At 37.8% G+C, this 26,274-nt stretch overlaps 2 protein-coding genes across 2 annotated transcripts in view; one reads left to right on the top strand and one right to left on the bottom strand.

The window, feature by feature from the left end:
• Positions 1 to 6,660, bottom strand: part of Enthd1 (ENTH domain containing 1) — a 116,009-nt gene extending 109,349 nt beyond the window's left edge. Inside the window, exon 1 of the mRNA XM_027929912.2 lies at positions 6,312 to 6,660. Coding sequence (XP_027785713.1) covers positions 6,312 to 6,660 — 349 coding nt within the window. The remainder of the gene's footprint in view (positions 1 to 6,311) is intronic.
• A 10,745-nt stretch (positions 6,661 to 17,405) lies between these two features.
• The window catches only part of Grap2 (GRB2 related adaptor protein 2), a 64,670-nt gene continuing 55,801 nt past the window's right edge, over positions 17,406 to 26,274 (top strand). The window contains exon 1 of the mRNA XM_027928452.2: positions 17,406 to 17,612. The gene's annotated coding sequence lies outside the window, so the exon portion shown is untranslated. The remainder of the gene's footprint in view (positions 17,613 to 26,274) is intronic.

Below are 26,274 nucleotides of genomic sequence, written 5' to 3'. Positions count from 1 at the left end.
GCATTAAAGAACAATTAAATGCCCAATAAAGGAATAATATGAATAACACTGTGCTCATAAATTTGATAACCTAGATGAAATGGACCAATTACTTAAAAAATACTATGAGTTAAAACTCACACAAGAAGAAATAAGATGATATGAATAGGTCTACACTTATTAAAGAATTAGAATCAATAATTAATTACCTCCTAAAACAGAAAGCACTTAGTTCAGATGGATTTACTGGTGAATGCTACCAAACATTTAAGGATGAAATTTAGAATTCTCTTCAATCTTTCAGAAGATAGAATATTTCCTAACTCATTCTTATGAAACCAGTATCACCCTACTACAAAAACACTAAAAGAAAACTATACACCAATCTCTCTCATGAATAAAAAGAAAATCCTCAACAAAAATATTAGCAAACCAAACCCCAAAATACATAAAAAGAATTATATACCATCACCGAATAGGATTTACTCCAGATATGCAAGCCTAGTTCAATAGATGTTACCCATCAAATCAACAAAAGAAGGAAAGTCACATAACAATATCAGGAGATAGAGAGGACAAGACTATCTATATAGCAAATTCAAAAGAATCAAAAACAACAACTAAAAAATCCTGGAGCAAAAAAATGAATATAGCAGGGTTGTAGCACAGAGATTAAAACCAAAGAAAAGTCAATCACTTTCCTATATGCCAGCAATGAATATCTGGAATTTGAAATTAAAAACACAATAGCAGTAACATTAACATTCAAAAAATGAAAAACTTAGGTATAAACCCAACAATATGTACAGTCTATCTGAAAAAAAGTACAAAATTTTTGCTGAATAAAATGAAAGATCTAAGAGATGGATGTCAGCAAGATGGTGGAACAGGACTTTCCAGTGCTATCCCCCCACAAAACAAGTCAAACAATTATCCACACACAAAAATACATTCACAAGAGCTTAGGAGAGAGTCAGGTCCTAACCTGAGGATCCAGTTTCCAGACTTGCCCACCTGCTAACCCACATACCAGGCCAACCTACCCAAAAATTCCAGCAGCAAGCCTGCCCTTGGACCACATCAGATAGCCCGACCAAACAAAACCAGTCTGTAGATTGGAATAAGTCACTTCTTCTTAAAAAATGCAGTCATCAACATAGAGCTACACAAAAAAGGAAAAAAAAATAAAAGAAAGTATATCACCACCAATGGAAATCAAAGAAAAACTAAACAAATGAAGAGATTCTATGTTCATATAGAACTCAATATAATCAAAATGTCTTCCCAACTTGCTTTATAGATTCAATGCATTTCCAGTCAAAATTCCAGCAATTATTTTGTGCACATGGACAATGATTCTAAAGCTTATATAGAAAGGCAAAGGACACAGAATAGCCAATATAAAACTGAAGAAGAACAAAGTTAGAAGACTGACACTATTCAACTTCAAGACATAACATAGTTACAATAGTCAAGACAGTGAGGTATCAGTTAAACACTATAGACAAATCCACAGATCAGAATGTAAAGTCTATTGCATAATCAACAAAAAAACATACTATGCTTCTGTTGACATTTTTCTTTCTGTCTTGGTACTAACCAATCGTCGGGAGTGTACTGTATTTCAGCTTACTATTTTTTTGGTCCTAAGCTCAAATGTTACAGAATCTGAAAGACCTTTATTTGGATTTAAACATATCCAATTGTACCATACTCTGTACACATAAAAGGTATAAATGCATAAATACATTTGTCTTTGTATTATAAGTTTATCTATTTTATCTCTCAAAACAGCTCATAAGCTCTTTAGAGCAGGGGCTAGCTTCTCTTCTACTCTATAAAAAACATCAGAGCTCTTAGTACAGTGATAAAATAGCTACTCTATACATTACAAAGAGAATGGGTCTTTTCAACCTATTCCTAGGCATGCAAAATTTTAGTTTACTTTAATTTTTTAAAATAAATTTAATCCTCATGAAAGTTGATGCCTTTTTCAGGATGAAACAGTATACACGATCAAAACTCTTGAAGATTTTTCCTATTTCATCATTAGGCCTCAAACATGACCTAAAATAAACAATTAAAAATAGAATATACATATGACCAACTGTGATTTATGCTAGGAATGCAAAGTTGGTTTACATGCAAAATGAATCAATGTGATATGCCATATTCATAGAATTAAGGGAATTTTTTAAAAACATGATCATCTCAATAGATGCAGAAGAAGCATTTGACAAAAGTGAACATGCTTTCATGATTAAAAAAAAAAAAAAAACTCAACCAAGAATAGAAGAAAACTTCCTCAACCCGATAAAGAACATTTATAATAAACCTACAGCTAACATTATATTTAATAACTGCAAGCTTTCTTCCTAAAAGCAGGAACAAGTCAGGAATGTCTACTATCACACCATTCTTAGTCAAGACAATTAGGCAAGAAAAAGAAATAGGAGGCATCCAGTTTGGAAAGGAAGAAGTAAAAGTCTGTTGTACATCACATGATTTTGTATATAGTAAATCCTAAGGAATCTACCAAAAAAAAAAAAAACTATTAAACTAACAAACTAGTTCAGCAAACAGGATACAAGATCAACCTACAAAAGTTGATAGATCATAGGCTGGAGTTGTGACTCAGCAGTAGAAACACTTGACTAGCACACATGAGGCACTGGATTTGATCCCTAGCACCACATTAAAAAAAAAAAAAAATTAAAAATAAAGGTACTGTGTGTCCATCTACAGCTAAAAAAAAAAAAAAAAAAAAAAAAAAAAAAAAAAAAGTTGGCAGATCAGCATACTTCTATATACTAGCAATGAACAATCTAAAACTGAAACTAGGAAAATACTTCCATTTATAATAGCATCAAAAAGAATCAAATACTTAGAAATAACAAAAAGAAAGGATAAGATTCATACACTGAAAACTACACAGCACTATTTAAAGAAATAAAAGAAGACCTAAATAAAAGACATACTGTGTTCATGGATTAGAGAAATTCGTATTAAGATGGCTACATCTCCCAAATTGGATCTACAGAAGAAGATCCAATGAAATCCCAATCAAAATTCCAGCTGTCTTTTGATTTTTTTCAAGAGAAACTAATGGGCTGATGCTAAACTTCATAAGGTAATGCAAAGGACTCAGAATAAACAAAACAATATTGAAAAAGAAGAAAGTTGAAGGACTCCTATTCTTGATTTCAAAACTTAAAAAAGCTACAGTAATTACAACAGTGAAGTACTGGCATAAGAAGTGACACACAGATCAGTGAAACAATTTAAAGGTATGGAAACAAACCCCAACATCTATGACTGGCTAATTTTCGCAAGGATGCCAATATAACTAAATAGTTATACCAATACATGCAAAAGAATAAAATTGGCTCTCTACCTCATATCATCCAAAAAATTAATTGAAAAGGAATTAAAGAACTAAATGAAAGAGTTAAAACTATAGAACTCTTAAAGAAAATATAGGTGTAACTCTCCATAACCCTGGACTTGACAATGGTTTCTTATTGATGATACCTAAGGTAGAAGCAACCAAAGAAAAATTGGACATCGTTGAAATTTAAAACTTTTGTGCAAGAGGACATATCAAGAAAGTGAAAAAAAACAAACAAAAAAAAACCCAACCTACAGAATGGCAGAATATACTTGGGAATTACCTGATAACAATATTGTATCTAGAATATATAAAGAAATTTCAAGACTCTAATAAAAGAACAACCTGTTTAAAATAAGCAAAAGATTTGAATAGACATTTCCAAAGACAACATACAAACTGCCAGCAAGGATATGAAAATATCCCCAACATCATTATTCTTTAAGGAAATTTAAATCAAAACCACAGTGAAATATTTCACACCCAACAGAATAACTAGAATGATAATTTTTAAATGGATAAGTGTTTACAAGGATATAGAAAAATTGGAGCCCTCTTATGTTATTGATAGGAATGTTAAATAATGCAGCCACTATAGAAAGAGAGCTGTTCCTCAAAAAGCTAAACACTGAATTACACATGATCCAGCAATTTCACTACTAAACTATATACCCAAAAGAACTGAAAGCAGGGACTTGAACTTTTACACCTGAACTCCAGTGTTCACTGAGGCACTATTCACAATAGCTAAAAAGTAGAAACAACCCAAGAGTTTGTCGATAGATGAACATGGTTTTAAAATGTGGCACATATATACAATAGAATATTATCCAACCACAAAAGGAATAAAGTTCCGTTACAACCTCAACATCAATGAGCTTTGAGGACATTTTGGTAAGTGAAATAAACCATATGAAAACGAACAAATACTGTATAATTCTAGTTGTATGAGGTACCTAGAGGCAAATTTAGGGACAGAAAGTAAATTAGGGGCTTGGTAGAATGGGATTGGAGAGTTATTGCTTAAAGGTTACAGAGTTTCTGTTTAAGGCTATAAGAAGTTTTGGAAATAGTGTGATGGTTGCATAACACTGTGAATATACTTAATGCCACCAAACTGGACACTTAAAAAGGCAAACTTTACATTATGTATCTTTTATCATGATATTTTAAAATAATGTAATATACCAAGAAGCATACAATGTACACATTAAATGGGTGATTTGTATGGTATATGAATTGTGACTCAATAAAGCTGTTCTTATAAAAAGAAGGAAGAATAAAAAGAAATGAGATCTCCAGCTATGAAAAGACAGAGAAATCAAGTGCATATTGCTAAGTGAAAGAAATAAGTCTGAAAATGCTACACACTTTGATTCTAACTTTATGGTTCTGGAAAAGGCAAAAGCATAAAGACCAGTGGTTTCCTGGGGCTCAGGAGGTCATGAATGAGTGAATCACAGAGCATTTTCAGGTCAGTAAAACTATTCTGTATGATACTGAATGGTGGGACACAGGACATCAGGCATTTTTCAAAGCATGTAGAACTGTATAACAAAGAGAGTGAACTCTCACATAAAATATGAACTTTAGGGGCTGGAGTTGTAGCCCCCTCAGTTGTAGAGGGCTTGCCTAGCATGTGTGAACCAGTGGGTTCGATCCTCAGCACAACATACAAATATAAAAATAAAATAAAGGTATTGTGTCCATCTACAACTAAAAATATTTTTTAAATATGAACTTTAGTTAATAACATCAATACTGGCTTATCAATTGTAAAAAATGTAACACATTATTGCAAGATGTTACTAGTAAGAGAAATCATTGGTGGGGGGGAGGGGTATGTAGAAACTGTACTTTCTGCATAATTTTTCCAGAACATAATTTTTCAAACTGCCCTTTAAAAAAAGATCTATTTTTAAATGCACACTTAACATAGACTGCACTACGTTTTATCTTCTCATGATTCATAAGATTATTCATTTTAAACACAAATTATAATTTTACATTAAATGGAGAGGAAATGCTGATTCTTCTGCCATAGTACAATATCAGACACTACTGAATCATCTGAATATTCTATACATCCTTCCCTATTTCACCTCCTCTTCCACCCACAAAAGAATTATTTTATGACCTAAATTTCTGTATTCATATAAATACCTCCATCTAGATGGATTTTGTAGATTCCAGCATCTTTGGAAACATTTCTAATTTATGACTAAATTCCATCTAATTATAATTATGAATTACAGTGACATTATTAATACCAAATTGCCATGCCTCCTGTTTTATTCATTTTCTGTGAGGTAGCATTTTATCAGAAACCTAAGTATATCGATTTTACACATCTTTTTGAAAAAAATTTGTTATTCTCTAAGGCACTTTAAGAATCAAATTAGAACCATTAACTAGAGAAAAAGTAGATGGTACATTTAAGAACAACTTTTCCGCAAGGTGCAGTGGCACTCACCTGTAATCCCAGAGACTTGGGAGGCTGAGGCAGAAAGAATGCAAGTTCAAGGTCAGCCAGGGCAATTTAATGAGACCTTTCTCAAAATAAAAAGGGATAGAGATGATGGAGCTCAGTGGTAGAATGCCCCTGCAGTCAATCCACGATATTGAAACAAACAAACAAATAATAAATGAATGAATGAATGCCAGGCATATAGCAAATGCCTACAATTCCAGCTTCTCAGGAGGCTAAGGCAGAAGGATTGCAAGTTCAAAGCCAGCCTGGATAATTTAACAAGATCGTGTCTCAAAAAGGGCTGGGAATAGAGTTCAATGGTAAAGCACCTCTGGGTACAATTCCCAGTACCACAAAAAAAAAAAATTTTTTTAATTAAAACAAAAAAGAACTTTTTCCCAGTTCCTGTTTTAAAATGATCCCTCCCAAACTCCTATCTTTACTGTAACACTGTATAACTTCTTTAACTGTTACCTTGATCTTTTCCAGCTTCATCTATGTGTTGAAAGTCTTTTAGCATATGAAGATTACAGAACCCCTCTCTGCAATGATGAATAACTTTCTTTGATCCATTCTTGATGAGATAATCCATTAGGGTAAGGGATTTATACACATGACGCCAGTTCTTCCCATGGTCACTGAGTCTCTGCCATAGCATATTCATAATCTCCGAGAGAGAAATTGTGTTGAAAGTCAAATCACTGATATCCAACATCAGAGAACTAGAGGGACCCCAAGGGTCATTAGAAGTTGCTTCCCTGACTTTTATTTCAGCATCTGAGTAATTTTTCATGAAGTTTTTCATTTGCCTCCTGAATGCCATAGGTAGGACAAGTTTGAAGGTGAAAAGTGGGGGTGAGAGCAATGGAACAGGAATTTGTGTTACTGGTTTATAAAACTCTTGACAAGTAGTTCTGCTGCTCCCAAATACAAATGATTAATCTCCATGTTGATAAAGTATCAATTTCCTACAAAAAAGCAAAAAAAATATGTAAGTTAAATATTCTTTAAAATATTCTACGGAAGACCAGGTCAATCTGAAAAATCTAGGTTGTTTCTAAATCAGTCTGCTCACTTTACATCAATCACAATAGAGGGTATACCACATTAATGTTCCCAAGATAGGTACAGGAATATCCTTCATAAGAGATTGGCCTATATTATTTAAAGAAATAAAGGTGGTCTTTCTACTCCTAAAAGTTCTTGTGGAAAATATCATTGAACCTCTTTAGCCAGAAATATAATTATTATAAAGCATTACATGAGTAGTAGACAAATTAGTGTAAGAAATGGAATTTGCTCTCTGACATCTCTTGCTTAACATATATTGCCATGTATAAAAATATTATGTCCTGAAAGCAATTAAAATGATGGTGAAAACTAAGAATCTCCTAGTGGTGCTATAACTATGTTCTTTTCAGAACTGTAAGTCATCACAATCTGATCTAAATATGGCCTGTTTTCTTGTTAATCTAAAAGAAAGGAGAATCAACTACTAAGACAAATACTTGTACCTCTGTGGACTACACAGCCAATTCACAGTACCCTAAAACCAATGTTTTTGTCCAGATAAGCTAGTAAATTAGAGTAAAAGGTTAAGTTGATCTTTATTCACCTTTAGAAAAAAGTATGGGTTTAGAATTAAACAGTGTCAACAGTGAGATTAAAATAATGTAAAGATTTTCTTAAAGCCTGGAGTAATCAGCATGTATCTAACAGATCGCAAATAAGTGCATACAAAGAGAAACTCATGTAGGTTGATGCAAAAAACACATTAAAACTTAAAAGGGTCCCAGCTACTTGGGAGGCTGGGGCAGGAGGATTATGAGTTTGAGCCCAACCTGGGCAACATAGCAAGATCCTGACTCAAAACAACAAAAACTTAAAATGGTGTGTGCAGCCCCAAAACTTTACATGATTCTCGTGAATTATCAATTCACAATTTACATGAAATCATTCCCTTTCCTCTTCCATTACTCTGCATTAAGGTGAGTCAGTCAGTTTGCAATTTCTCCAGTGATTTACCACTTATGGCTTCCAAGATAGTGTGCCAAACTGATTTCAAGTCCTGATGAGTGAACAAACCCACGGCAGTCTAGACAAATCTATAATCCTATTTTATTTGAGAAACTACCAACATACAAAAGAAAAAAATGCTAAAATCCATAACGAATGTTATTTTTAGTTTTATTTCCTCCTTTACCTTTGCAGTTACTAGCTCAGGCCTGATTAATTTCTGTGTATTGAAGGCAGGCATAAATTTTCAGAAGCATCCTAAATGAACTATCATTTCTTTTTTAAAGACATAAAGATGTAAAAATGCAACATAACCTCAAGTAAGCAAGACAGAAAAGGTTATTGGTTTACTTATGACTTCTCAGAAAAACTACCATCAACCCTAGGAAGAAAAACACAAAAGCATTTCTATAACTTCATGATTTTCTCATTTGCACTTCAAAAATAGGCATGTTTATTGGACTCCCCCATGCAGTAAAAACTGATTTATAATGCTTCAATAAGCTATTAAAGCAGGACACAGTAGCATATACCTAAAATACCAGCAACATGGGAGGCTGAGGCAGGAGGATCACAAGTTCAAGGCCAGCACTGGCAATTTACTGAGAACGTGTCCCAAAATAAAAAGGACTGGGGATGTAACTCAATGATAAAGTGCCCCTGGGTTCAATCCCAAGTACCAAAAATAAACAAATAAAAATAAGCTATTAAAATTTTCAATTTCTACTGTTCCTTTTTACCCTCTACCAAACTCACTCAAGGCAGAGATTCACTATGACATTGGCTTAGAGAAACAAATATTGATCTGTTTCTTTACAAGTCTATTAAAAAGAAACTGTTAGAATGCTGAATTGAACAACAGCTGTAAAATATTTTTTATAGCTACCTATCTTCATTTTGGAACAATCTTAATTTTTAGGTTTTCTTATATTCTCTAATCTGTATTAAGTTCTTTGAAGTGCTTTTTTAAATAAATTTTCTGCCCCAGAAAAATAGCAAAATAATAGGCTCAGAATCCAAAACAGAAGTTTGAAACAGACATATGTGACAACATACCATAATCAAATATTCTCCCAATTATTAGAAAAACGACAAAGAAAAAGTCTGGATAGGTAAATTAATATCGGGGCTGGGGATGTGGCTCAAGCAGTAGCACACTCGCCTAGCATGCGTGTGACCCGGGTTCGATCCTCAGCACCACATACAAACAAAGATGTTGTGTCTGCCGAAAACTAAAAAATATTAAAAAATTCTCTCTCTCTAAAAAAAAATAATTAATTAATTAATATCACTTACTTATGTGCAGTGACATTAAAATAAAATATGAAAGATACCATCAAACTACTAGTTTTTTCAGACTAATATGAATTTCAATTAATTGGTATTAGTTGTAAATTATGTCAGTTTATTATGTTTTAGACACGTGACTAGACAAATGCTATTTACTCACATCATCAAATAACCTTGAGATTATAATTAGTCATAGGCTGTATAATGTTTCAGTTAATGATGAACTGCATATATAACCATGGTCCCACAAGATTAACTTGCCTAGTGACATTATAACCACTTAGATTCTATGATATCTATGCAATGACAAAAATCACTTAATGATGTTATTTCCCAGAAAGTATTCATATCATTAAGCATCACATGATTGTAAAGTTATGACATCTGAATCAGAATTAGTGTCAAGAAGGCAAATTTCCATATTTGATTCTCAGTTGTCTGGCTATTCACATCATTATAATGTTGAGAAATAGTGGGAAGAAGGAATTTCATGTCACAGATTTGTGTCATCTTCTCTGAGAAGCCTTCACTGACCTCACTAACTTAGGTCACCCTATCACATTCTCTACAGCAGCAGGTTAATTTCCTTCATACCAGTTAGAATGATTTGTACTAACCTATTTGTTATTGCTATTAGTTGCCTTTCTTCACTACCAGACTAGAAGCTTCTTGAGAGCAGGGACCTTGACCTACTTATTTACTCCTTTAATCCTAGATCTACTAGACACCTAGCAACAGAAGGTACTCAAGAAATGTGTGATGACTGAATGAACAAATGACTGAATGATTCTGCTTTTGGATAAACATGCAATAGCTTTAAATTTTAAACATGATATATTAAAAATAAAATCTATCTCTTGCAATTGTCAAGTAAAATTCTAAAATTTGGGGCAAGTATTTTCAAATCAATAAATATTTCTTGAGAACCTATCATTTATCCAGCTTTGTGGAATAACATAAAACATGATCCCTATGCTCAAAAGTCTTACTGTTTGGTTAAGGAGTTTTCTCCCCTAAATAATTCTAAAGCAAACAAATAATATGGTAGAAAAGGTCTCTTGGTTTTCTTTTTAGATCTGTCCACTTACACAGTGCTGTTTCCTTTTCCCCACTTTACCTAAATCATAACAGGAAATTATTTGACAGGTGACATTAAATTAGTGGAATTCAATTTCTTTTAACAGTAGTTCAGTGCCTATACCATATGTTACATGATACCCACAGTAAGGTGTGGGGCTGCTCTCAAGAGTGAAATGAATCAACATATCTGCAACAAAAACATGCTAAATATTTGGAATAAGGACTATAAATGGTCTCACTTCAGTTCAGATTTTACTTCAAGTGAATCAGAAGGGGGAATCTGTTTTCAATTTTTTTTTGGATTTCAGAATTGGGAATAAGGAGGCTGGGGATGTAGCTCAGTTGGTAGAGTGTTTGCCTTGCATGCACAAGACCCTGGGTTCAATCTCCAGGAAAGAAGGAAAGGAAGGAAGGAAGGAAGGAAAGAAGGGAGGGAGGGAGGGAGGGAAAGGAAGGAAGGAAGGGAGGGAGGGAAAAGAAAAGAAAAGAAAAAAGAATTGGGAATAAGGGATGGAGGAGCCGGATGGACTATCCAAAGACTTAGAACAATACTGGCAAAAGCAGCTATGAGGCTGCGTGCCCAGAGCCATCGCTGGAATGATGCATTTAGGGTAGTGTAGGAGAGAGCAGCTCTTGTTTTGCACGGGTTCTGCCTACGACTTGAGTTTGACTCAGGAGGACGCAAGCTCTGGCCTAGAGTAAAGGAGAATAATCAGAGAGAGTATCACTGCATTAGGAAGTGTTACTACTTCGATGGGGGTGGGGGGGCGGTGCAATAGGAAGAGAAACTTCTTTGAGACTTAAATATGTGTTCATTAATCCATTCAATTAATAAATTCCCAGGGCTTACCCTGTGGCAGACTCCATCCTAGGAGGAGTAACAGGAAAACCAGTGCATAAGACCTGTCCCTGCCCACTGAAATCAACAGTGACACCTAAGACCTCATCTCCCTGCTTTAATTAGCATTCAAAAAGCACGGTTTTGAGGTCTTGCTCTGCCATTTGCAAGTTAAGGCTTAATGACTCTGAGACTGTTTCCTCATCTGCTGCTTCAGGAATAATCCACAGGACTGTGAACAGAAAGAACGGAGAGGTATGGAAAGAAATTTTAAACAACAGAAGGTAGAAGCCGAGAGAGAATCAACTTCCTGCAGACACGGCCTTCTCTTGGCAATCCTTTCAGAGTGACCACTGTGTATGGTGGGCCCGCTGCCCGCCTCTCGGCCACCATTCCAGCCACCGCCAAATGCTGGGGCACGGTTTCCTGCAGAGGGGAACCTGGGCCACGGGGAACCTTCCAGAAGGAGGGCAGGCCATGATGGCGACCTGCAGCAGGGACCTTCCCTCACACGAACGCTGCCTGGGAGCCTCAGGGCCCTCCTGTGCCCGGCCCGCACAGGCCCGGGCTGCTGGCAGGGAACCAGGGGCGGGATGGCGGCCAGGACCCTCCAGCCCCTCTCCCACCGCACCCCATTACCTCAGGGAAGGTGCCAGCCGAGGCCCTGGGACCCTTTCCCGCTCAAATTCAAACCATCAGGTCCCGGGGGGCACCTGCTCCAACCCAGCCGAAGCTTCCACGCCCTCACTCACTTCCGGTTCCGGTCTTCCTCACTTCCTGTACCGCCCCATCCGGGCCTCGAGGCGATAGATGGCGGAGGCCGAAGGGCCCAGCCGGAGGGTGTGAAGCAAACGTCTTTCCAGTCTGTCTGGTTGTGTCACTGCACTTTTTTCCTTACGAAGACTAAAGTCTTACTATTTGTATGACTAGTGAGATTCTAACTGACTAGAAACGTCACCCACTGGCGCTGATGGCCACCTCGACGACAGAGACTTGAACAGAGACATAGTGAATAATGAACAGAGACAAGCGCAAAGTGCATGCAATGGGCGGCCATGGAGAGCCTCCATAGACAGCCTCCATCGGGAGCCTCCAGTGGCTGAGGACTTGGCGCCCCGCCGAGAGGCAGCCATTGGTACATAAGGCTGATCTGCCGTGAGCACCTGCTTAGTGCCAGGCAGTCAGGAACCTGAGATAAAACACAGCCCGTGCCAGATGAGTTCACAGGCCCCTGGAGGTGACAGGCACCCTCACCGAAGAATGTGACAAGATACCTATAGCATAATAACAGAGGAAAGAGCATCTAATTCTGCCCAGGAATCTAAGGGCAGGTTTCGTGGATTGAATCTTTAAGGAACTCCCTATCTAGGGAGTTCACTGGATAGACAAAGTAGAAGAGGACGTAGAGGCAAAGGACGCATCATGTGTGAAGGCCTGAAAGCCGAGAGAACCTATGATCTTGGTAAAACTCCAAGTACTGTAGTTACCATGCCTGCCGCAAAGCTATTAGTGGAACAGTGGAAGGAGATGAAGTGGCAGAAATCAGATCCTGAAGAATCTTGTCCACACTACTAGGTGATTTTATCCAGCAGGCATTGAAAATAGAATCAAGCCCATGTTTTAAAACACCTTGGTGAGTGAGTGGAATACTGATTAGGATGGGAGGAGAAGACTTAGAGGATAGGAAAATGCTTAGTAGTTAAAATTTACATGTTCAGCTTCTAGTACTTCAGTTGTGATTATAGTAATGGCCAACATTGTCGGTACTGACATGTAAGCAGGTAAGTACAATATAAAATGAAAGGAGGTGTGAAAGAAGTCGGTGTGTTTGAAATACTATATAGCGGGCCACAATGCAGAGTAATGGAGGTAGGAGCCAGAGGCATAATGAAATGGTGGCCTAAGAAACAGATAGTTCAGGGCTTTCAATGACATACTAAGGTATTTGGATTTTATGCAATGAAGTAGTGGGGGACAAACAGCAAGTGTGTGATACATTGAGTTATAGTTGATGAAGATTTCCTACATACATCTTATTTAAATTTTAAAGGAGTCCTGAAACGTAGGCGTTTTTATGCCATTCTACAGATAGGAAGCTGAGTTTGGGAATATGCATTCATTCTACATTACTGAGCACCTGCATGTGCTAGCCACTATAGTGAGCCATGAGGATATAAGGAGTTATAGTCTAACAATCTAATAGTGTAAACAGGGAGAAATCAGCAAGTTTAAATAAATTGTCACGAAAAAGACAGGCATAGTCAGAAAAGGCTTCCTGGAGGAAATGAGATTAAACTGTTTGTAGGAATAAACAGGTTGTAAGAATTTTTCTGAATGTTTAACAACCAAGTGATTTCTTTGGAACTTAAACCCAAATCTCCTGTGTCCAATTCTGTGCTCTTTCCCCTGCTTGAAAGACCAATCTTTGGTCCTTGATTGTGAATTCTGTTGACATTCTTAGTCGCAATTCTACCTGTTTTATTTTGAGGTCAGAGATTCCAATTTTTTTTCTTTTTAAACCCATTTTCTCTTTTTAGAATGAATTTCTGCATGTTTGAAAAATAGATTGGAAGCAGAACAGAGGAATTGGAAGAAGAACAGAATGTTATAAGAGTTCTGGCAATAAGTGTTGAAGGCTGAACTAAAACAGAACAGAAGTCCCCTGTTATCCACAGTTTCAAATTCAGTAGTTTTAGTCACCCACAGTCAACTGTGGTCCAAAAATATGAAATGGAAAATTCCAGAAATAAACAATGCAAATTTAAAATTGCATGCCATTCTGAATAGCATGATGAAATCTCTCACCATCCCACTCCATCCCACCTGGGACATGAAACATCCTTTTACCAGCGTATGCATGCTGTATATGCTACCCGTCCATTAGTCACTTAGTAGCTGTGTTGATTATCAGATGAACTGTTGTGCTATTACAGTGCTTGTGTTCCAGTAACCCTTCATAGTGACCTAAGGCTATGTCACAATGCCTAGGTCATTCACTTCATTTCATGATGTAGTCATGGTATCATCTCACATCATCACAAGAAAAAGAAGATGAGCACAGTAGAATATTTTTAGAGAGAGAGAGACCATATTCACATTACTTTTATTACAGTATATTATTTTAATCTGCTATTAATAGTTACTTCTGTGCTTGCTCCCTTAATATCTAGATCCAACGCAATAGTCAGAGCGAGCCTTTAAAAATCTAAAACCCAAGTCAGTTTATATCACTCCTGAGTTCAGAATCTTCCATTGGCTCCCATCTCACTCAGAGGAAAGTCCAAAGGCCTTACCATGGCCAGCCATTCCCTGATGTTCTGTCCACTCCTCAACCTCCTCCCAGCTGTTCTCCACCTTGCTGCTTGTCTCAAGCCTGCCTCCACCTTCAGGCTTTGCAACAGCAAATCCCCACACCTGAAAAGCCATTCCCACATGTCCACAGGGCTGGCTTCCTCACTGTCTTCTGGTCCTCTTAAACATCTTATGATCTCCCAACATAAAATTGCACACCCCCATCCCCGTCTCAGCCACACTACTTACCGCTCTCACCCTGCTTTATCTTTCTCAGGACACTAGCATACATATCGTTTATCCCTTTACCAGAATGTAGGATCCAGAAGGGAGAAGACTGTTATGTTCACTGGTATATTACCAGCACCTACAGCAGGCCTAACACAGAGAGGGTGTGCAAACTTCATTTATTGAATGAATAAAAAGAAAATGTCTGAATCCATACTATCAAATCAGCAGTGTACATTTTATCATAAAGTTAAACTAAGCATAATTATATGTAAGAAGTTCTGCTATGCCAGGCATGGGAACACACACCTATAATCCAGTGGCTAAGGAGGCAAAGGCAGAAGGATACAAGTTTGAGGCAGCCTGGGCAACTAAGAGAGACCCTTTTCAAAATTAAAAGTTAAAAAAGGGCTGGGGATGTAGCTCAGCAGTAAAGCATCCCTGGGTACAATTCCTAGTACCAAAAAAAAAAAAAAAAAGTTCTGATATTGATGGTGATCCTTTAGAAGGAACTGCTAAAAATTTTTAAACAAGTATGGTTTTGAATAAACTTTCTCCATTGTGGATAAGTGATATTTCATATATCCCTGAATCCTCCCAATTACCAGCTATTTTTCTCAGTGTCTAATGGTGAGGACTGAAGTGCTAACATATTCACATTAGGGTCTTTATTCGTAGGCTGTGCCTTTGTACTTGTTCATTAGAGAGCCATCATGAAATAAGCCACCAACATAGCCCTCCTCCCCTCCCACTGTGCTGTGTAACACAGCTGCCAATCAATTATTACCAAAATAAGTTCTCTTTGAGATTCTTCTGTTCTGCACGCTGCCTCACACTTAAAGGGGGAGGGATTATATTCTTTCTGCTGTGAGGGGGGGAGCACCCTGTGAAAAAATTAGCTTCCCCTTGAGGGTACAAGCTGAAAACCCCCTGATACTTTCTGTATGGCACCAATTAAACATTTTCCCTTCCTTTCCATTTCTCAGCCATGGAAGTTTAAGGATTCACTGTTCAACACTTTAAACGACTGACTTGGGAACCGCTGAAGAATAAGGATTTCAGTGTTCAGAAACTTGGCAATGGAGCTTAATATGATGATGGAAACTAAAAATGTCCTTAGACCATGAAGGCTGGAGAATATAGAGGCCAATGATCAGATGTTATTGTTTTAAAATCAGCAAATAGATTTTTTTTTCTTTAAAATGTCTATCTTTATAACATATAGGAATAGTGGGTATCCCATTCAGATGTAACTTGGATTTAAGAAAATCAGCCAAATTTGCATTAATAAAAAGAAAGCCCATTATGAAGGAGTTGGGAGTAGCAAATGCTTCTTTTTTTTAAATGTTTTTCAGACTATTTTTTAAAAAAATATATTCATTTATTTATTTATTATATTCATTTATTTATATGTGGTGCTAAGGATTGAACTCAGGGCCTCACATGTGCTAGACAAGCGCTCTACCACTGAGCCACAACTCCAGCCCCAAATTGCTTCCTTTAACTAACTCTATATTTACTGAGCATCTACTCTAAACAAAGTACCTTACTGATTCTACCAGATTCCTTCTTTTCTATTTCAATAAAAATATTAAGCAGTTATGACCAAGGGGAAAAGGCTCTTTAAAAAGTAAATCTTGACAGGGGACTGGGGGGGAAAGAAGGGAGCTGGGAATGGGAAAGACAGTAGAATGAATCAGCATAACTTTCCTATGTTCGTGTATGAATACACGACCAGTGTAGCTCCCCATCAATCACAAGATTGGGAAGTTATTCTCCATGTATGTATGATATGTCAAAATACATTCTACTGTCATGTATAACTAAAAAGAACAAAGGGAAAAAAAAGTAAATCTTGAGCACAGTTTATGTATAAAGGGTCACAGAGATATAAAAGGATGGCACCTCAAAATGCAGAAATGCAGAATAAAATTTTAGAGCCCCCAATTGAGTTTTATATGAAACCTTCCCTCCTTCTTGGGATTCCAGAGACTAATGCTGGAAACATCCCTGGAGCCAATATTTCCCTCTTCATCTTGGGTCCAGCCTCCAAACTCTGAAGGGCTCCACTAAGCAAATAGCATTGTGTCTAATTTTATGCACAATATGCATGTTGACAATCCCTTTTGTAGCATGAGCAAAAAGAAAGGAAGAGGCCTTCTCAGGTGGCAGTTGATATGGGGGGAGGGTGAGTTGTACATTTGAAGGTAAGAGCTAAGGAAGTCGTCGAAGGTGACAAAAGTCAATGAGTTGTTCTTAAAATCCCAGAAGGCCTCAGTCCAACCTGCTGACAGAGTCAAATCCAGAAATCTTAGGGGCAATCCTTGCTAATGCCAGACAGTGTGGATTGTGGCAAACCTGATTCATAGCTTTTTTGATCAAGAGTCCTAGTATGAGCTGGAAAGTAATGTTATGGGCTGAATCCACATTTTCTCTGAGATTTTTACCACTGTGCTTATTCAAGGCTGATTTCAAATGTTTCTCCTCACAGCCTTCCTGCTTCTCTGGATGCAAGGACCTACTCATAGAAAATGAGGATTTTCCTTAAAGGCAAACAGCACCTTGCTGATGGACCATGTCCAGGGTTCGAAATTTTCCTATGTGAACGTAAGTATTCAGAGGAGATATTGTTAAAATTGAAACCAGTCATAAAGAAGCAAAAGTGTTTCGGTGAACCTCCTGCATTTTAGTTCAACTCTGGCAGCAAGAAAACAAAACCACATAATCTAAGGCTCACACCCAACTCTCTGCAGCCGGGTATCTGCTAGTTCCTGTGTGGTTTGCCTATAGACTGCAGGGCGGTCTTGGGGTAGTTTGGAGGAAAGAGTAAGCGGCCCGGAGGAGGAGACGGCGTTGATGGATCTGTAAGCTTGCACCCCTCTCTGTGGTACTTGGAAGAAGGCGCAAGGTGGATCTGTACTCTGAAATGCAAAAGTTTTGATGTTTGAATTCATCTTCCTGCTTGCAAGAGAGGATTCTAATAACGCAGTGTCAAAGCCAAGACACAAACTCAACCTCTCCTCTTCTAAAAGGTATGTCATCATACAACCTCAATATGCATCTTCTAGAAACCTTGAGCCATTTTATGACTTACAGAATGTTCTCCCCTACTCAAATCTAATTAAAATTAATCCCATGGGGCTTTCTATATTGCTTTTAATATTTTAGTCAATCAGCTAAGTTCTCTAAATCTTTTGCAGTGACAATATTTGTGATGCTAGGACTTGACTTCTATCAGATACACCAGGGAAGACTTGGTCTTCACTCAGCCCAGAACAAAAACTTCCACTAATTGGCTTCAGAGCCATCTCAGAGAAAGACTTCGGAAGCTGGGGTCACACAAGTCAAATTCCACTTCGCCGTAGTCAGCCTTGAATCCAAATTGGGGAGCAGGAGGTGGTAGAGGGCTGAGCAGCAATGAACGAACACCAGACTCTGAGGGCAGGTCTCTGTGTGCTCAAATTGCCATTTGTCAGTATTTATGTTCCCTTTACAAAGAACTCCAGTTTGTGTTCCTTTACAAAAAGAAAACTTTCCATTGAAATATATTTGGAGAGAGTATTGTCTATCTTTGTCTCTTTATTAATAGTTAGGCTATTCTGACTGTCTCCAATTGAGGTGTCCAGTTTAAAGATAGCTCCTTTAAGCTCTTTGTCCTCAACTGTTCTGAACGTGGGGAGATATTCCAACAACTTCACTAACTTAAAAGTTATTATAGTTATATGCTTTGAATTTGGCTCAAATAAAGTATATGTAATTTTTTGTACTTTATTGAAAACACATCACTAGATAAATTAGAGATGTTAGGATCTAAAAATTCAATGAAAAATTTTTATGTGCAAATATTACCTCAGGACAGGACACTTCAGGTCAAAGAATCTTTTGTTCTTTGCAACTACAGTTTTCCTAAAAGTTCTTTATTGCATATCTTTCTTTTCTTATTTTTGTTTTCAAAAAGAACATTAATTTAAAATACTTTCCTTTAATAACTTGATATTGTATATACAAAACTTTGTGTTTATAGAATAATTTTAAAGTGATCCTCTGCCTAAATCATCCACTATTAAAAAACACAATGTAAATAGAGAACTATGTAAGTGCATTTAATTTTTTAAAAATTGTGATTTGTATTTTTTTCAAGAATTTTCTGTTCTTTTTGTAAAAGAGAGTTGGCTCTATGTCATTGACTAAAACTACCCTTTAGAGTCAACTTTAAGTGTCTCCCATATAGTAAACTATAATCTTATTTTCCCTAAATTGTAATAGCTTTTATCTTTTTGAAAATACTTTAATGAGCAGAACAGGAGGTGACTGATCTCTTCAATATGAATAAATATTTCTGCTAATATATTATCTCTTTGAATATCTTCCACATTGTGAAAGTCCCCCCCTTTTTTTTTTTATTTCAACGGTTCTACCTCTACCTCATAGGAGTGGTGTAGGAATAAATGAGTTAATGTAGACACAGAGTACTTCAACAAAAAGGCAAGATGACATCATTATTATTTCTTTGAATCCTGATCACTTTATTCCCATCTCTTATACAAAATTCATCTCACTCACTGGCTGAGATCATCTCTTCTGGAACCATTGCCTTCTTTGAGGCGGAAAATGATCCTAATTCCCATATGCTTATTGATTCCCAGAGCATAACAACCTGCTGGTGTTGGAAGCTTAAAGGGCTCATGCCTGAATTTGAGCAGAACTTGCCTCTTTTCCTGGGTCAAGAAAAGTCTGTCATTATTCAAAAATATGTCATTAAGGGTGATTCCATCAGGATTTCTTAAGTAAGTAACAGCGGCTGCTGGATTAACCATAGGTCAGACTGTTCACGATCATGCTCCTAAAACAAACTTGAAACTTGATCAAGAATCTTCATGAGCTTAGTTATTTGAACCAACAATTGGGGGAGTTTGGCCACCATTTTGTCCATCTGAAGTCTCACCCAGTGTCTCTTAATCCGTAAAGGAGCAACTCAGCCTCATGTGTCTCTCCTTTCATTCTTCTTTCCTTTCTTTTTTTTTTTTTTTTTTTTTGTCTGTGCCACTTGGCCATTCTCAGTAAAGTATAGCCTCATTTAACAAACATTTAACAGCATTTATTGAGATATTAAGATATTAGCTATGTGCCAATACTATGTGCCATGATCTGATTAGGTACTGAGTTCTCTTCAACAATACTTTTCAATAAAGTTGAGCCAATAGAAATTCAGTATCAGTAAACATTTTTTTTTTCTTTTTGGTACCAGGGATTGAACCCAGGGGCACTTAACCACTGAACCACATCCCCAGCCCTTTTTATTCTTTATTTTGAGACAGGGTCCCATTAAGTTACTTAGGGCCTTGCGGAATTGCTGAGGCTGGCTTTGAACTTGTGATCCTCATGCCTCAGCCTCCTGAGTTGCTGGGATTGCAAGCACATGCCACCTTTCCCAGCTTTTAAAGTAGTTTTTTACAGTATGAATTTATAGACAAAAATTTTAGAGAATTAAAAGTAATTATTGCAAAGAACTTGGTGGTAAAACTCTTGTTCTCCAAAGGTGTAAGATATTTATCTTATAAAGTAAATAAAATGTCGAAATTTGAAGAAAATTTGAAATATTAGTACAATGAATATCTCTCTACTTATCACTTAGGTTCAACAACTGCTAACTTTTTGTTCCATTTCCATGTATTTCTTTCTGAATGTTTATAGAATAATTTAAAAGTGATCCTCTGTCCAAAAGCATTCACTATTAAAAATACAATGTAAATCACAGGTAAAATGACACTTCACTCCTAAATAATTCATACACATCTAAGAATAAGGACAGTTTTCTATGTAATCACAATACCTCGTTATACCTAAGACAATGAATAGTAATTTCTTAATATCATCTAATAGCTAGTCTACATTTAACCTTCTCCATTTGTCCCCCAAATACCTCTTACACAGGATCCAATTTATTTTTTTTATTTTATTTATTTATTTACTTATTTATTTATTTTGAGTACCAGGGATTGAACTCAAGGGCACTCAACCAGCCCTATTTTTTCTATTTTACTTAGAGACAGAGTCTCACTGAGTTGCTTAGAGACAGAGTCTCACTGAGTTGCTTAGCTAAGTTGCTGAGGCTGGTTTTGAATTTGAGATCCTCCTTCCTCAGCCTTCCAAGCTGCTTCCAAGTATTACAGGTGTGCATCCCAGCACCCAGCTGGGATCCAATTTTTTAAAAGTAAAAACATATTTTGTTATTTGGTTTTATATCTTATTATTCAGCACTGGATTTTTTTTTTTTTTTTAACTGTTAGGCCAGTTATTTGGCAGAATGTCAATGTTCTGCATTGGTTGTTACTTCATGGTTAATACCCTCTTTATTTCATGTAAAACTCCAAGGTAGGACTGAACATACAACTAGGTTTTGGTTGAGCATTCTTTACAAGGTGCCACAGGGTGCTCCATATTGTGTCCTCCCAGGAGGCACAGAATACCAGGTTGTCACCCTAGCCATGGTGCTAAGTTGATCATGGCTCAAGGCAAAGAGTGCTCAAGGCACTCTTTCCTTGTAAAGGCACTTCACCCCCTTTTACGATCAGCAAGTAATCAGAGGGGGTCACACTTTGGCACTATGGTAATATCCCAAAAAACACACACCCACTGATTTTAGGTGATAATCCTTTGTCTAAATCAATTATTCCATTGGTGGTCACATATATATTTTATACACTTGGGTGAGGGATAAAACAGAAATTCATCATTAGCAGCATCAGCTGCAGCTGTAAGTATTTATGGAGTACAAGAATTCAGATGGTTAATAATAGGAATAATAGGTAACACTGACTGAGCACTTGCCATGGAGTCAGACAGCCTGAGTTTGAGCCCAAGCCTGCACTTACCCAGTGAACTGGACAAGTTTCAATCTGCGTTTAGTTTTCTTAAGCTACAAAATGAGAGTAATAGTGATATATATTTCATAGGATGTTTTGAAGATTAAATAATTTATACAATTTCCCAATACAATGTGGTATTGTTATTATTATCATTTTCATAATTATTAGCCACGGATTGATCTAACACTCTGCAGGTATTAATTTGTTTACTTCTCCTGGCACAGTGAAGACAGTGCTTCTATTAGCCTTCTTTCACAAATGAGAAAACTGAAGATATAAAGAGGTCAACTACCTGGCACAGGTTTCCTGAACTAGTAGATGGGTAGAGCCAGGATCTGAACCCAGGCAATCTGATTCCAGAGCATTCTCTCTGAAATCTGGTGTGTGGTATGAGGACTGATGCTAATGGAACTGAGTGGAAATCAGCAACAGGGTCCCCCCACCACACACACCCTCGCCCCCATCCTCCCCCCTCAACACAAACACTCACACACACACACACCCTCCCCACCTACCCACCCACATTCCCCACATACATACACATTCCCAGGTTTGAAGTTATTGAAAATCTGAGCGCATTGCTACCAAAACACACTCTAGGTTGCCTTCATCTGAATAAGAATAGCATTCTATTAAGCATGATAATTATACATGTTGCATTTACATAGCTTAAAGCCCCGTGTAAGAAACTTCAAACATAAATAGAAGTGAAAAGAGTCAAGATGGAGGAAGAGGAAGTTGTTGGAAGAAAAAAAAATCTGAAAGGAATAATACAGGAGGGGAGTTATGAGGCCTCAGAGCCTCAGGGCAGAAGATGGTATTTTGATAGAGTCAGGATGGAGGAAAAAATCATGGTCATTTTTCACATTCCTGTACTATAGAAGATTTTACCACTAAAACACCAGAGTATAAGCCTTGTCAGATTTATGGAATAAGGCACTGGGTTTCTCATGGGAGGATGGATGGGCGTTGTTAGCAGGTGACTTTCTGGCTGGTGATCTCCTAGGGTACTCAGTGAGTCAGTCAGTGGCTTCTGAAACAGCTTTATCCAGAAAGAGCCTTACAAAGGAGGTACTGGCCCTCGCCCCTTCATTAGCATGACAAAAGGGTTCCAGTGCTGTGCCAAGTCTAATCCACTCCTTAAATTGCCATTATAGAAAGCTCTCAAGTGTAATTTTCTAAAGAGAACCAAAAATAAGCGAGGGAAAGAAAATCCGGCATTAATAATGTTTTTATGCATTTCAAACACAGTCATCCTAAATTGGTTCTGCCTTTTTATGTTTTTTAATGAAAAACAGCCTAATTGATCAATGGTCATGAATAATACTTTCTCATTTGTTTTTCTCTACACCCCTCAGCCTTTGAGAGCCACAGGCTGGATGTGTGGGCCTACAAATGGTTTACAACTTGTGTCTTTTGTCTAGTGCTTTATGGGAAAATACTGGAAACAAACCACTGAGAACTCTGTAGGAACTCAGTAAATAATAGGTAGATAGTTCTCTGGTTAAATATGATTTTAAAGAAAAATCTCTAGGAAATATTATTAGCACACAAGTAGGGGAAAACAGTCTGGTTGATTCATAATTTAAAGTTTCTATCCATCATTTTATAGGTCATAGATTTTAGCCCTTTAGGGAACAAAATATAAAGTCAGATAGCTAAAAAAGCTCTCCTCTTGCAAAGAGATTTGTTCTAAAAATACGGATTATAGAATCAGTTAGGCCAGCAGGAGGATCTCAACCATCCGTTAAATGTAAGAAATTTGTCAAATTTTAATACCTTCTAAGTTGATGGTCTGTATTCTGATATCCACTGCACATGGTTCTTACTGGTGATGGTTGGGGGTGGGAGGTGAGGGGTGGGGAGAGTGTCACTGACATGTTTGGGAAGCCAATAAAAGCTATGAAAACTGTCCCTGGGGTGGGGGAGCCCCTGTGCCTAGCTTCATCCTCAACAATTGTACCCCAAATTTCCCAGGTGCCATCTACATATGTTCAATAGGAAAAATGGCTTTATCTACAGTAACTCACACTAAACCCGATGGAGCTTCAGAACGGGTTTTCACACAGTATCTCGTTTGATCCGGCTGTGGTCTTTGAGGTAGACACATCATATATTTTACCTCTCATTTTGCAGAGTGGGAAAACCAAAGCTGGACAAGGTTAAGTGACTTGTACAAGGTCATATTTCTGAAGTCTTCCAGGTCTTGGCCCAGGGCTGCTGGGCTGCGATTCAGGCTCCTCACCCCACGCAGCTCTGGGAATAGCATTCTTGAATACAGGAACCCGTGACAGGGCTTCTGCAAATCTGAATTCTGGCTCTACCGAGAACTACCTACGTGACCTTGAACAAACCACCTGACTTCCTTGGCCTCAGTTTCCTCCTCGGTCAAGTAAAAGGTCAGGCATGTTCTCTGAAGTCTTTGGTTTTTTGTTGAAGTCTTCCTAACCCACTAAGAGCAGAGGGAAATGACTTTTTCTGCCATGGACCGTGAGACCCTTTGCCCTTTTCCTGAAGGTCACAAAAGCTGGCATCCAGATCTTGGTGGATTCCTTTGCAGGTTCCAAATCCTATTAGAAGCAATAGATATCAATGGTGGCTTGTGTGTCACTCTGTTGGCCACCCCTCTGGCTGCAGGGCTATTTCATAGCAGCTGTCCTCTGCCCCTGTGCTGTGCATTGGGCAGACATACCACAGGATGTCATTACCCTGCAAGGGCAGTTAAGCGTGTCACATAGAAATAAACGATGCTGATGGACTTATTAGTATTGGTAGACCCTGTCCTTCTGAGGAGGTTGTTCCTTTTGAAGGACACCAGGACTTCTACCTGATTTTTCATTGTTAAGAGTAATATCTTTAATGTCCCTGCAATGGGCTTGGTCGTAGGAGACTCCTGAGAGGGTGTGCAGCTCTGCACACAGACGCTGAGAATAAGAAAGGACATAGCCACCTCTCCTCCTTGACTTTTGGACTGTTCAGGGCCACGTACGCTTTGCCTGGATAGGCTGGCACCTCAGTAGCCAGAAAGGTGGCCTCTCTATTTGTGATTAACAGCTGATGATAGGAAATTGGGGCTCTGCTTCTCAGCCTCTTGCTTTTTAAATTTATTAAGTGGATTTCAGGCTGACAAGTGGGGTCATATCCACTTCTTACAGATGAGTGTATAATTTGCTGTGTAGCGTGTCAGGTCCTTGGGCTGTGGGAGGCAATACTGTGATGGCAGAGGTTGCATACAAACCCAGCTGCTCTCTTCCTTGTTCCACCCTCAGCCCTGCAGATAACTCAGTGTGGCCCATGCACTCCTATGTCCTTGAGCAAAGTGATAGCATTCTTTAACCCCCAGTACAAAGGACTTAGAAAATTCGTGCATTGCTACCCAAAAGCATTTGTTTATTTGTGATGTAATGTAAATATGCAGTATCTCACTTTTCTAAGATTTAGAACATGGTTCTTCCTTATTTAAGCAAACTCATTTTGTAGAAATTTTATTTTCTTAGATTGATTTTTTTTTTCTTTTTGCAGTGCTGGGATCAAACCCCAGACCTTATGCATGCTATACTCCCAACCCTAATATTTTTTACATAGACTACACAGTTCACATTAAGAACCAGGGACTGACTGTGTGATATTGTGACTTGACACTTTGTGTGCTGTAAATCTCCAGATAAATGAAGAAAGAGAAGGTATGGGTCTCTCCTAGCTGGAGAGAAATTCCCAATGCCTTGGAACAAGAGACATGAAACTTGTAGCCAGTAGGTTTTCTTTTTCTCTAGCATGGTAAAATTAAAATGTAAGAAAGTAAGATTTATTATCCAACCAACTTTGTCAGCTCATATTATTTCATAAAGTGAAGGGTCAATTCAGTATTATTATCATCAAGAGAGTACACTGTGATGCTTTGTCAAGTAGATGCTATAAAAAATTACCTGTCTGGTTACTTTAATTCATCTTTTGGCTATCGTCTGCAGAAATTCCCTCAGTCCCTAACTGACGGGTACCCAGATGTACTGAGAACATTTAGGGTAATAAATACAAAAACATAATAGAGTCCTTTTCCCTAAGGAACTTCTATCTCTTGGGGAAACTAGGACAAACAAAAGAAAATGCTACCGTAATACAGAACTCACAATAGGAGATGACAGTAAATGGCTAGAGTTGGGGGTTTTTAGAGAGGCTTCTTGGAGGAGGTGCTCCTGTAGGCGGAGAGGAAGGTGTATGCAAAGAGGCACAAATGCATCCACAAATTTTTAACACCTCAAGGAAATCGTGGGAGGAATAGGGTCTTATTCATTCACTGAAAAGGTTTATTTTGCAAACAAAGAAGCCCCTCATGAAATTTTTTTCCCCTGGAGATCCAGAATTAAACTGTACTTCAGGTTCTCTCCCAGATAGGCTGCTCTACCCGGCTCTACACATGCCTCCGAAAGTCTTCTTTTTCAAGTCTAAAATTTCTTGGTTCTTTTAGCCATTCCTCTTGTGTGGTTTTGCATGCTGCCATCCTTTTAAGTTCTCACCTCTGATGGGAGTACTCACCTCCAATTCAATTGTGGTGCCCAGAATGGAACAAACAAAACTTCTCCAGGAGTAGCCTGACAATGCAGAACACCATGGGGTGCCTGCCTCCCTTGATCCCTATGCTTCTATTAATATGGTCCACAATTGCAATAGCCTTTTTGGCACTTATGTCACACTGCTGACTCATACTGAAATTGTGGTCAACAAACCCCATGGGTTCTCATGCATTACTCTTTTAAACCAGATTTTCTTATTCTGTAGTTATGCTGTTAATGTAAGGGGGCGGGGAAGACTCTAGGCACAGAGGTTT

The sequence above is a fragment of the Marmota flaviventris genome, chromosome 3, assembly GCF_047511675.1.
Source record: "Marmota flaviventris isolate mMarFla1 chromosome 3, mMarFla1.hap1, whole genome shotgun sequence".
NCBI classification, from domain to species: Eukaryota; Metazoa; Chordata; class Mammalia; order Rodentia; family Sciuridae; genus Marmota; species Marmota flaviventris.
The sequence above is the reverse complement of the archived record's forward strand: the minus strand, read 5'-3'. Positions and strand labels throughout refer to the sequence as shown.